Below are 11,669 nucleotides of genomic sequence, written 5' to 3'. Positions count from 1 at the left end.
AGCACGAGTAGTCGACTTCACTACGTGCAACGACAATGACACAGTTTGCGAAAAACTTGCTAAGTGTTTGGTTTGCAAAATTATTGATAAAGTACAAACTATTGGGGGTATTATTCTAGTTTTTACATATGTTTGCCATGTTGTTATACATCAACGTGTGTCGAAATTTGGCTGATTTCTTTGTTTCGCTTCTCTGTACACCAAGATTACTGCTCCAGGTGAACTATGGCGCTCGTGATATTTAACAATATATGATTTTTATAGTTAATTACCGTTACGTGGCTTAATAATTTTTCTTTTTTTGGTTTCTTTTTTTTTCTATAACAGGCAAAGAGCGAATTTGACAGACGTTCTGTGCTGAACATTTTAAAATATAAAATACGATAAAAAGACAAAAAAATGCATAAAAATACAATGGTAAATTTAAACACCTTTTGGGTACGATTACACGTTAATGCCCACTTTCTCAATAACAAACTGAAGTGTGTTTTTTAACAAGATACATGTACGAGTACAATTAAGTGGGGCTCTCAAGATCGAGCAAAGGCGAATTAGCGTCGTATCTGCCACCGCCGGGTTGACCAGCTGCCGTGTTGAAGTGTCCGCAAGTGTTTCTCATTGGCTTTCAGTCGGTTTCTGGACCCAATTGTTAACAGTGCGGTTGCCATGTTCGGCCTTCATTGATTTAAGTAATTTGAAGTCTTTAGTTCTGTCAGGATTAGATGAATTAGTGTATGCTAGGGTATTGTGGTTTAGTGGATATATATCATCAAATGTCAAATCAATTTTTACCCGGTGCTCATTGTCGTTTCCGCTTTGTGTATTGTGGTTTTATTTATTTTCGCTCCATTATCCCGAAACCCCATCTCAATGTGTTTCCATGAGAGTCTAAATTTGTATGTCGGCTAGAGGTGTAACATTTCCTGTAAGAAATAATTATAAGCAACTAGTTAAATATGTATAATTAAGAAGCTGTAGTATGATTCTGATCTTGTTGTTAATTTAAGAAAACTATAAACAAAATAATTAAAAAGGCTAGATTTCTAAAACCAGAGCGTTCAGAAATATATATAATAGGATGGGAGAAGATGGGACACTTTTTCATTTTATTTTCTCGTCGCATTTGGTAGTATACAAAGAACATTCAAATAATTATTAACCGTATCCTTACGACTTCCATATACCGTTGTTAATTGTTTAAAACACGATCAGGATATTTAAATACTACGTTTTAAAGGTGTCTAGTCTTTTCCCACCCTACTATAATAGTTATTCAGTTGCGGTTATAAATACCATATGTTTAATGCATACTAAATATCGAAAAAGATAGTAAATACTCACACGTTATAGTTAAAATATCACTCTATACTGATTACCAGGGGAAAGGCTTCATTTATATGGCGCTTAATGGTCACTCACCATCTGAAAGCGAAACTTGTAACACGGAAATCAGTTGCGGGAATCTTGAACTGGATAATGTTGGAAAGCCTCGGCTAGGACTCGGGTCGACGGCGAACGAGAACATCGCTCTGAGGAGGAATTACCAGGAGTTGGAGCAACTGTGGAAAAAACAAAGGATGTTGGGAGAAGAAGAAGTTTGGATTTTGAAGCTGATCGATCTTTATTCTAAGAGCGTGCAGGTATAGTATTCCTAACAATGTATCGGCTAGTCTGGAGTATAACAGATACAGTTGGGGTACGTGGAACACATTTTTTTGTATTTTCTCGTCTCATTTGGTAGTAAAAAAGAACATTCAAGGAATTATAAAACCGTATCCTCACGACTCCCATAGACCGTTATTATTTGTTTAAAACACGATCAGGATATTTGGATATGATGTACTAAAGGTGTCCCGTCTTTACCACACCTTAGGATATAAAAGATTAACGGTCAAATGTATTAAAATTTAATTACCATTTTATGAAAACGGGCAGAATTTACAGCGGGGAATGGCAAAGTTTTGCTGGAACTTTTAACGACTGAGTTAAAAACCACTCAATTAGGTGAACTATCGACGATTAACGAAACGTGTAAGTCGTATTCAATCTTATCTTACGGAAGAAGAAATCAAAGAAATGGAAAATGATCTTCAGAAGAAGAAATTTGCTGACAAATACAGACGGTTACTTCGCAACCAACAGGTTTGTGTGATAGCTGGAAATCAATAGAAGTCTCTATGTTGTTATTATGTGGTAGGGTGGGGGAAGATAGGGCACCTTTTCATTTTATTTTCAAAAACGACCAAAGAATTATAAAACCGTTTCCTCACGACTCCCATGTGTCGTTTCTAATTGTTTAAAACACGATTAGAATATTTGAAATTATATGCTAAAGGTGTCTCATCTTTCCCACACAGGACTATACAGTTGTTTATACCCACATACTAACCAATGGTGCCACTAATAAAGGGAAGAGATCAATTAAGAATTAACCAATTTTAAAAAAATAGATAACGTAATTCAAAATACTTTTATAATAAACTAGTTGCAAATAAATGCAGAATATTTGTCAAGACGATGACGAAACGAAAGGTGAAACAGACAATAAGACTGAAGAAGACACGAAAAAAGATGAAAGTGACGTCACACCCCCTTTATACGTCATTAAAGAAGAAAACGAGACAGAGGAAACGGTTAAAAAGCTAACGTCCAACAAAGTTGAAAAAAATAAAACTAAACGGTTAGAAATTGTTTTATATATTGAAATAATACACTTTTTAATAACGGTATATACGTCTGTAACGATACAAGATTATACCAATAAATATTCTAACTTTACTTTATATTAAACAAAACATCTTTCGCAGTTCTCAAACAACTAGAAGCCAAACGTCACAATGCCGTCGAGCGTCGCGTTCTAGCAATTCCAGCAGCACAAAACGACCAGAGACTTGCCCAGCCTCAAACAACGGTACACAAGTTCATGTACTTGTTTTGCTAAACTAGGATTAAAGATTGGGGCGGGGATAGCGCGAACGCAGTCCCCACTAGCAGAAATTATACGACCGAGTTACCAACATTTAGGGTAATCGCAAGGGTCAGCTAAGCCGATGTGCAATGGCCTGGCCTCACCTTGGACCCACTGCCTGCCTGATCGCAGTGAAGGCCCTCGTCAGGTAAGTATGAGTTGTTGGATGCGATGCCGCATTAAGTTCCCGCGGTATGACCTGCTATTTGTGGGAGTTTTCAACCGACGAGCCGACAGACGTTGAGAATACGTTTAAGCGGCTTCGTCTGTCTGTGTTTACTTGCAATGGTTACCATATGTCTACAAACATTGTTTAATTCAGGCATGGAAAACGAAGCAATGAACGAAATTATTCCAAGTTTAGAAGTTTTACTTGATCAACTACATAACATCAAACCTCAACAGTTTTACGAAAACCAACGCCGTTTAAAACTGTACGACATACAGTTGCTAGGCGAAGAACTAGACGTGAAAAAGAAGGCGCTGTTTAAAGCGGTCGACGCGATAGTTAATTGGTAAGTTTTGTAATACGACGCGTTAACCCACAGCATTCTTAGTTTAACTTTAAACAAAACAAAACAATAAACGTGGCAGAGTGATAAACGTATACTATATAGGTTCCCCTTAGGCCACGTTACTCGTAACTTATAAATAAGTTATGTAACATATATCCGGTCGTGAACAGCATGTGCTGTTCGTTGGTGTGTAATCGCGTTACACGCGGCCAGTTTTGATCTGCGTTATTTAAAGCCTCACAATTGTTAATGAATTCCAAATAAAGTAGGATAGGCAAGACATGTTTTTATTCGCTTTCCTTGTCGCATTTGTTGGTAAACAAAGAATATTTACAGAATCATTTAACCGTTGCCCCCGCGACTCTAAAACAGCATTGTTAAATGTAAAGAACATGTTAGAAAACATGGGAATTAGGGGCCAACGGTGTCCCATATTACCCCACAGTACTATATTTCTTGCCGTGTTAGACCTATAGCCTGTTCCAAGAGTATTTTACCCCTTTATTAGTTACATTTGCCAGATACACATTAAAAATATATCAGGGTGTAATTTGGGGCTTTGAAAAATGGGAGTCTTGAAATTTACGACCCTAAAAATTTCCACTTTTAGGGATAAAAAAGAAACAGAAGAGGAAGAAGCGGAGAGGAAGAGAAAAGAGGAGGAAGAGAAGAAACCACTGAAGCGTAAAACATCCTTTATGAGATCAGTCCTTCGAAACTTTTCAATGGAACTCATGATGAAGACGATGCAATATGGGTGGACGGATATTGGGAAGTGTAGATACTTAAGGACCAGGGGTGGAGACGACCAAGAAATGGACACGAGTGGTGTCAATACATTGGCTAAAGATACGATGAAGGTAAAACATGAAAATCAACTTATATAGGGTGGGGAAAGACGGGACACTATTAGCACATATTATCCCAATTCTGAGTGTTTTAAAAAAACATTTTTGTTTGCTACCAAATAGAACAAGAAATTAGAATAAAAGATGTTCCATCCCCCCCAACCTATTATATTTTACCGATGGTTGTCTATCTTTTTAATCAACATTTCGGAAACCCTTTTTGGAAAAGTTTTAAAAATGAACGGGAAAATGTTCTGTGACTATTTTAGGCGCGAGAGTTTACCTGAGTAATAACATTTACATAAATTTAGAATCATGCAAGATATATGTTACTGTGCTTACATTTTACATATTCTGATTTCCAACATCGTCGAACGGTTTCCTGAAATGCCGCTTCATATTCTTGCAGATCAGTCTCTACTCAGCGCCACCTGAGGACGAAGAAGGTATTAAATCACCACCGCAAGAGGGAGACAGCGAGGAAGCTACGTTTAAACAAAATGAAAAACCGATTCGTACGGCTGATTTGTTGGGACTCAAATCGCCAGAAGAATAACCTCTGATGATCCGTTACATCTCCAAATGAGATCTATATTATACAGGTGAAGTCCTACGCGACAAGGAATGTCAGGGAACTAGCATTTAGACCAGAGTCGATACATTACTCTAACCCGTATCGCATTATTTTGAAAGTGAATTACTATTTTAAATTTGCCCATCATGCCCCGACAGACACCATACAATTTAAATTACATTTGATTTCATGCGAATCGTGTCAACACGTGGTGGATGATACACCTTTTATAAACGTAACCGTACTTGTAGTTTTTTCATTTCAAAATACAATAAAAACATTGTTAAGTTTTAAATTTAAATAGGCCTTATTTACTTTTGCTGTTCTTTCGGACCTTAGGAACGCAGATTTCATTCCCTAAAAATGCAATCTTCGCTTTATATCATTCAATTACGTGTCTAATGAACGAAGATGACATAGCGGGCCCGGAGGGATGACGTCATAATAGAATCCGATCGCGATTATCGCGAACATCGATTACCTGGTTATCAGGTCACGTGACAGAGCGGCGCATCGCGAATCGCTGATTGCTTTTTAAACCCAAAAAGTTTTTTTTTTAGGGATAGTGTTAAAAAAATATATATTTGAAGCATGTTATAGTAGGTTGGGGTGAAATAGTTCATGTTTTCACTTTCTTTTAGCATCCTATTTGGTAGTAAACACTAAATATTTATAGACTTACAAGTTCGCATGTCCTCAATAATCTAAAAAGTGTTGTTAATTGGTAAAACCACAACTAGGAAATACGTAATATTATATGCTAACGGTATATTCTTGTAGGTGTTTTGACTTTTTAAGACTTTTCTTAACACACAATGTAAACTGTTTGCAAACGAATGTTTTCCAATTAAACCAATTAATTTGTGATAACAAGAAAATGTTGCTTTGAAATATTTTACCCTTTGAACTCCCTACTAAGACATGGCGCTGCGTCAAATTTGTTACTGATACTCGAAACGTGCCAAACCGTGTTCTCGCTTCGTTTGGCGGCTACAGTACACTGTGTGACGTCACAATAGCGTAAGCGCGTGACAGAGCTGGTTACGTCGGCGGTTGGATCGGTGACGTCAGTGAGAAATTTGAAATAAAATCTTTCGCAGAAAATTTTATTCTTTTTAACTTTACAACTTAACGCGCGTTTTCATTTTTTGATTGTTTCGTGGGTCACTATAGCTGTGGCACCGATAGATAAATTATACGAAGCATTGTTTTATGAATCTTAAGAACCAAGTTAAGTTGGACACAGATAGATATTGTAGAAAAGTTATTTAATTTTAAGTAGCTGATTTAGGTAAGCGAGAGTTCTTTATATAGAGTATGGTGGAGGAAGATGGGACACCTTAAGCACATAATGTACAAATATCCTATTCGTGTTTTAAACAATTAACAACGGTCTATGGAAGTCGTATAAGAATACGATTTATAATTCTTTGATTTTTTTTGTTTACTACCAAATGAGACGAGAAAATAAAATGAAAAGTGTTCCCATCCTTCTGTACAAGTTCGCGGAAATTTGTGAAATGAAATGATGACGCTACAAAGCAAATGCAACTCCCAGCAATCCCCACCATCTGTGTGTTCGTACCGTGCGAGAAATAAAAACGAGCGCTCTCTCGCCGTGCGCCATTTTCCGAAAAAGAAGCGAAATAGAGTTTCAAAACAGCGGTGGGAAACCGATGGAAAGCAGATCACACTGCGACTGATTTAAGACGCGAGGGTCGGAGCTTCAAACTGCGAGGTTCGCACTCGTAAATTCAAAGTCTTGCTTGCTTTAGTTTGGTGGGGACATAGGTTTAGTTAGGAGAGGGCGCAGATATTCGAGGTGTATACAAGGAAATTAGACAGCTACGAACAAACTACAGTTTTAATGCCGAATACTTTGATGCTACCTTTTTATCAGAGATTGTTTTTAAAGTTTGTTATGAAGGAAACTTAAGCGATCTTTGTTTCAAAATGCAGATATAAAACAACAAAATAAAACACATTCGGTACGTTTGCAAACTTTATACGAAACCGTTTTAAAATAAAATGAAATCAATAAAGTTTGGAATTAAAGTATCTTTACTTATGTAAACAAAGATAGAATATTCAATTTCGAAGTAGTTAGGTTGTTTCTTTCTGTTACTACAAATAATAAATGTTTAAACCTTTTTTTAGTTTTTTAAGTAAAGATGGATTCTTTAATATTTGAATCTCCAAAATGTGACTCACACAAAATTTATGAACAAGATACTGTGAGAATGTTCGACCAAACAAACCAGGGATGGTCTGACCAATGTGAGACCACTTCGTGCCAATTTGAAAACCAAAATTGTGGCAAACAACAACGATATCGGCATAGTATTGAAAGATGTCGATTTAACGAGTACGGCTACGAAAGAGAAACACCTTTTCCATGGAGCTATGACGTGAGCGGCGTCGAAGCGACAAACGAGAACAGTTCCCCCCCAAACGCTCCTGGAAGTAACGATTCACTGTCATTCACATCGCCCTATGAGCAGTATATGGAGATGAACTACGACTGCGACACCAGTACGAGTGAATACGAAAACAAAGAGACATCAGCTGAGCAAATTCCTATTTCGGCAAATTTTGACCATTTTGACCCCAAACTTGCAGCGCTACAAAAACTTGTGGAAAACCAAAGCAGCAAAAAGACTTGGAGTTGTGCCCAACAAGAAAATTTACCACATTCTACAATAAGCGTGAAGAAAATAGAATCACCGAAAGTCAGCTTCAAAGAGGAGAGAGAAGATAAACCATCAACGAAAAACACAAGCAACGAAATTAACTTATCGCCTCCGAAACAGAAAGAAACAACCAAACTAACTCAACCCACACTAGACCAAACCAAGCAATCAAACACCCCAAAACAAACGAACCAACTAAACGCCCAAAAAATAAAGACACCACAGAAAATCCCGGATTCGAAAAAACAAGAAATTATGAAGAAATCGGAAGTTACGAAATCCAAGCGCCATAGAACACGTTTTGCTCCGTCGCAATTAAGTGAGCTTGAGAGAAGTTTTTCATCCACGCATTATCCCGACATCTTTATGAGAGAAGAGATTGCTCATCGTATTGGACTTACAGAGTCCCGGGTTCAGGTAGGATAATTAAGTAATATGGAGTAAATGGGACACCTTTACAAAAAAATATATCCTGATCGTTTATTAAACAATTAACAAAGGTCTCTGGGAGTCATGAGGATACGTTTTTTATGGTGTCTCATTTTCCTCCACTCTACTACAACAACAAGCTTTGCAAAAACTGCAATGCGTGGAAATTAAACACAACATAGGTTTTTAGTGTAACGATTTTCAGATGAAACCGCATTACTAACGAGGGTGAATCTAGACTTTTTATAAAAAATAAATATAATGTCAAGTTTTTCGTTTCAGTTATTTTAATTATGTCACCAAAACTGCAAATTTACGTTTCTAAAGCTTCATCATAAATTTTAGTGCTAAACATATGCCTACTGCTGGTACATATACTTAGATACATGGGTTGCCCCTAACTTGCAATGTTATAACGTATATATAGGCAGGTTGCTTTATACAGGTGTTTGATATTTGGGCCTATATGTATTCCCTACCTATTAATGATGTTTTACAGTCTTGTATATAATAATCCCACAAAACGTATCAGACCTAAATAACTAAGAATTTTTACAGTCCTAATATATGAAACAACATACGGACCGGATTTTAAAATTGGACACGTTTCGAAAAAATCATAAACATATAAAAAAATAAAGAAAAATATTCGTATTATTGCGAATGGGATTCGATTTCTTTATTAGAGCAATTACGGTTAAAAAAAATCGTCTTTTTTTAGAATATTTATTGTCATAAGTTGAATTATTTAATTAAATATTTATGAAATTTTCTGCGTATTATTTCGCGTGTAAATATTCCCTTCGCCGAGGGTGTATTGATTTGGGTATGACTGTCAATGGCCTGTCGAAGATCGAAGTCAAACTGCTTTGATATAAACAGACAAATGGAAGACTAAAGTTTAGCTTGAAACAGAGGCGTCGTACGGAAATAAAATTCACGAAAATTAATCGCAGAAATTTGCCCGTAAACGACGTCGACGTATCTAACCGGCTATGACTAATGGAAAAAAAGTCTTTCATTGGCTAAGGCGACTTGACTCTAGCTTTTGTTTATTTCCAAATAGGTTTGGTTTCAAAACCGCAGAGCAAAATGGAAGAAGCGAAAGGCAGCGACGTCTTGCGGTAACCCTTGGCCGTTTCAAACCGCACCTGCGGGAAATAGCTTCCCGTTTTCCGGCCAGGTTTACCAAAACAGTCCAAGCTCGGCAATGGCAGCGGCGTTTGCCAACGAGAGCTTTTATGCGCTACAGAATTCCGCAGAAGGTAACTGGGTTACAAATGCCATGACAGGTACTTTAAAATATAACATTTTACCAATAAATTCCCAACAATTTTCACCAACACCAGGTTTTGGGAAAGATATCAACTACGGTAGTAACTGCATGGGACCAACTACTTTCCCTGGACAAGTAATGGACATGACGTCACGAGTATCTGATGACGTCATTGCACCTAACCATCCGCACGAAGATATGTATCAAACATTTCCGGAGGTAAAACAGAAATATAGATATGTGGCAACAAACATTACAATTTAAATTGAATCTATTTAATGATAAGATTATAACTTGAAGTCAATTTAAAATCAAGGCTTGTCCCAATTAAAATTTGTAATTGTTTACCTATAAAGTTTTAATCGGAACACTGTTTAACAAAATACAAGGTCCATCTATATATATTTATATCACACATAACAACCAAACAACCCCATTTTACCCACAGTACCCCCCAACCAACGTCAACTATCCCCACAAATCCTTCTACCCTCCCGATGACGTAAGCGGGGAGTTCACCGAAAAACGCGTCTCCAATTCGCCGAGCCAAACCCACGTGACCCAACGGTCATTTCCCATGCAAAGCGTAAGTTTTAAATATAAATAATTTCTAAAAGCTAATGATCGTTTTTTTTTAGAATCCAATGCCGTTGTATGGCGCACACTACTGAAATCTTGACGTCATTTTACGTTTTCTGTAAATCATACGTTTGTTACATCGTCGTGACGTCATAATACAGCACCTTGCGCGGTAGTAAGCGCAATAAACGAAAAGCCATTGCAGTGGATTCCCTTTATTTACAGCGCCATTAACAGCCATTAATTACACGTATTCAGTCTGCCACTCGACTCCCAGAAGGGCAGTCTACATTTGTCAAGACGAAGCGATGTGAAAATGAGACAGCTTTTGCTGCTTCATCCAGTGATTAATGACACAAAGGGACGGTTAGCAATACTTCGGGTGGAATAGAATTCAGTGTGTTTGGATATTGTGTGTTAAAGATGTCTCATCTCTCCCCACTACTATATATGTCACATGTTAAAAAAATGTCAAGGTTCCCACATACATTCATACATTTAAAAAAGACAGAAATTTAAATCCCCAACTTGGCATTTGTTATTACATTCTTACTAATTGGTTTTCAGCGTGCGAATTTTGCCGCTCTATAGACGTGCATATAGCTCCAATTAGGAGAAAATAATTCAGACTGCCAACCCATTGTCTCACTATGCGAATACACAGTGGGAATTTTCACTTCAAACAGAAATTCGTTGACAAATCCTTTTGCTAATCACCGCTTTTTATAATCCCGCAAGGTGTTAAGACCTTGTTGCGGCAGATATTCGTATGACGTGATAACAGTTGTTGTAGCTTTACACGCGAAGAAAACTAAAATCGAAAAAAATATCGAAAACAAAAATTGAAACAAATATTTTAAAAAATTTATCGAGTATTAATACGTTTTGTAGAATATTGCAAAGTGGGGTTTACTTTAGCTAGACAATATATGTCTACACTAACTTTTAATGTAGATTTTTACGACGTGGCTTACTCTTTATAACCGTTTAATCACGATTTGCCACAGCGGGATTCGATAACTTACATTTCATAGTTATACTATTAAAGATGATAAGAAATTCCACGTTTAAAAACGCTTTTGTCAACCCATTTGGTAGCAAACAAGAAATATTTACGGTGAACTAGAATTGTAACTTCACGACTTTAAAATATGCGGTTTGTAAGCAATGTGATTAGGGAATGTGGGATATTATATGCTGATGTTGTCCATCTTACCCCAATACTGTATCTCTTATTATAAAAAGTACGACTTCCGCCATATTGGAGGTTAACAGATTTTTCGAATCGATTTCGGAAACTGACGTCACGTTCGCGGTTGACGTATCACAAACACCACTGTGACGTAATAATCAGTTGGATTCGCTGTCGTATGGAGAAATGGATGGTTGGTGTAGTTAGCCAAGCGCTTCGGTTGCGCAGTCATCTGTTAACGGTCGCTGCTTGGCCAGAATCTAACTTGTGGTTGGTTGATGGGGCGTGAACGAAACACGTGTCGCTGCGATGTCATAAAAAATTGACATAACAAGAAAACGACTTAACTAATGTTGTGCGCGGCAAAATGGTTAGCACGCCTGCCTCTATATCCCAGAGTTTATGCGTTCAAGACTCGATGCTGCTACTGTTTTGGGTATATGTGTCCTTGGACAAGACGCTTAACGACAAATGCTTCAACCCAGTGGTCACCAAGGATTGTCTAAAAACTGTTAGCCATACATTACACATAAATCTCCTCAAAAAAAAGACAATGTTACATATACGTACGTGAAGTGTACCATACAGAACATTCTTG

The 11,669-nt window shown here is 37.2% G+C and overlaps 3 protein-coding genes and 1 non-coding gene across 7 annotated transcripts in view; 2 read left to right on the top strand and 2 right to left on the bottom strand.

Moving 5' to 3' along the window:
• otp (transcription factor protein) overlaps window positions 1-10,083 on the top strand; it is a 21,337-nt gene extending 11,254 nt beyond the window's left edge. Inside the window, exons 2-6 of one of the 3 annotated variants that reach the window (XM_009862516.3) lie at window positions 7,063-8,012; window positions 9,091-9,289; window positions 9,374-9,519; window positions 9,749-9,886; window positions 9,939-10,083. In XM_009862516.3, coding sequence (XP_009860818.2) covers window positions 7,077-8,012; window positions 9,091-9,289; window positions 9,374-9,519; window positions 9,749-9,886; window positions 9,939-9,971 — 1,452 coding nt within the window. In that variant the 5' untranslated portion in view covers window positions 7,063-7,076 and the 3' untranslated portion in view covers window positions 9,972-10,083. 3 annotated transcript variants of the gene reach the window in all.
• The window catches only part of LOC100179340 (acyl-CoA dehydrogenase family member 10), a 23,091-nt gene continuing 11,887 nt past the window's right edge, over window positions 466-11,669 (bottom strand). Inside the window, exons 20-23 of one of the 2 annotated variants that reach the window (XR_003396573.1) lie at window positions 4,674-4,762; window positions 1,420-1,559; window positions 793-923; window positions 466-709 (exon numbers count right to left, since the gene is read on the bottom strand). Coding sequence is in view for 1 of the 2 variants with exons in the window: in XM_026837663.1 (XP_026693464.1) it covers window positions 4,742-4,762 (21 nt within the window). In the remaining variant the exon portion in view is untranslated. Of the gene's footprint in view, window positions 710-792; window positions 924-1,419; window positions 1,560-4,583; window positions 4,763-11,669 lie in introns of those variants that run through there. The other variant, XM_026837663.1, reaches the window with a different exon arrangement.
• Window positions 1,382-5,206, top strand: LOC113474873 (non-muscle caldesmon-like). The gene is made up of 7 exons (XM_026837666.1): window positions 1,382-1,640; window positions 2,005-2,142; window positions 2,502-2,680; window positions 2,808-2,911; window positions 3,291-3,483; window positions 4,094-4,343; window positions 4,741-5,206. The coding sequence occupies exons 1-7, from the start codon at window positions 1,398-1,400 to the stop codon at window positions 4,885-4,887; spliced, it is 1,254 nt and encodes a 417-aa protein (XP_026693467.1). The 5' UTR covers window positions 1,382-1,397; the 3' UTR covers window positions 4,888-5,206.
• On the bottom strand, window positions 2,961-3,124 carry LOC113474884. Its single transcript, XR_003396589.1, has one exon. It is a non-coding gene; the product is annotated as a U1 spliceosomal RNA (small nuclear RNA).

The sequence above is a fragment of the Ciona intestinalis genome, chromosome 14 (genome assembly GCF_000224145.3).
Source record: "Ciona intestinalis chromosome 14, KH, whole genome shotgun sequence".
NCBI classification, from domain to species: domain Eukaryota; kingdom Metazoa; phylum Chordata; class Ascidiacea; order Phlebobranchia; family Cionidae; genus Ciona; species Ciona intestinalis.
This window is presented reverse-complemented; position numbering and strand designations above follow the sequence as displayed.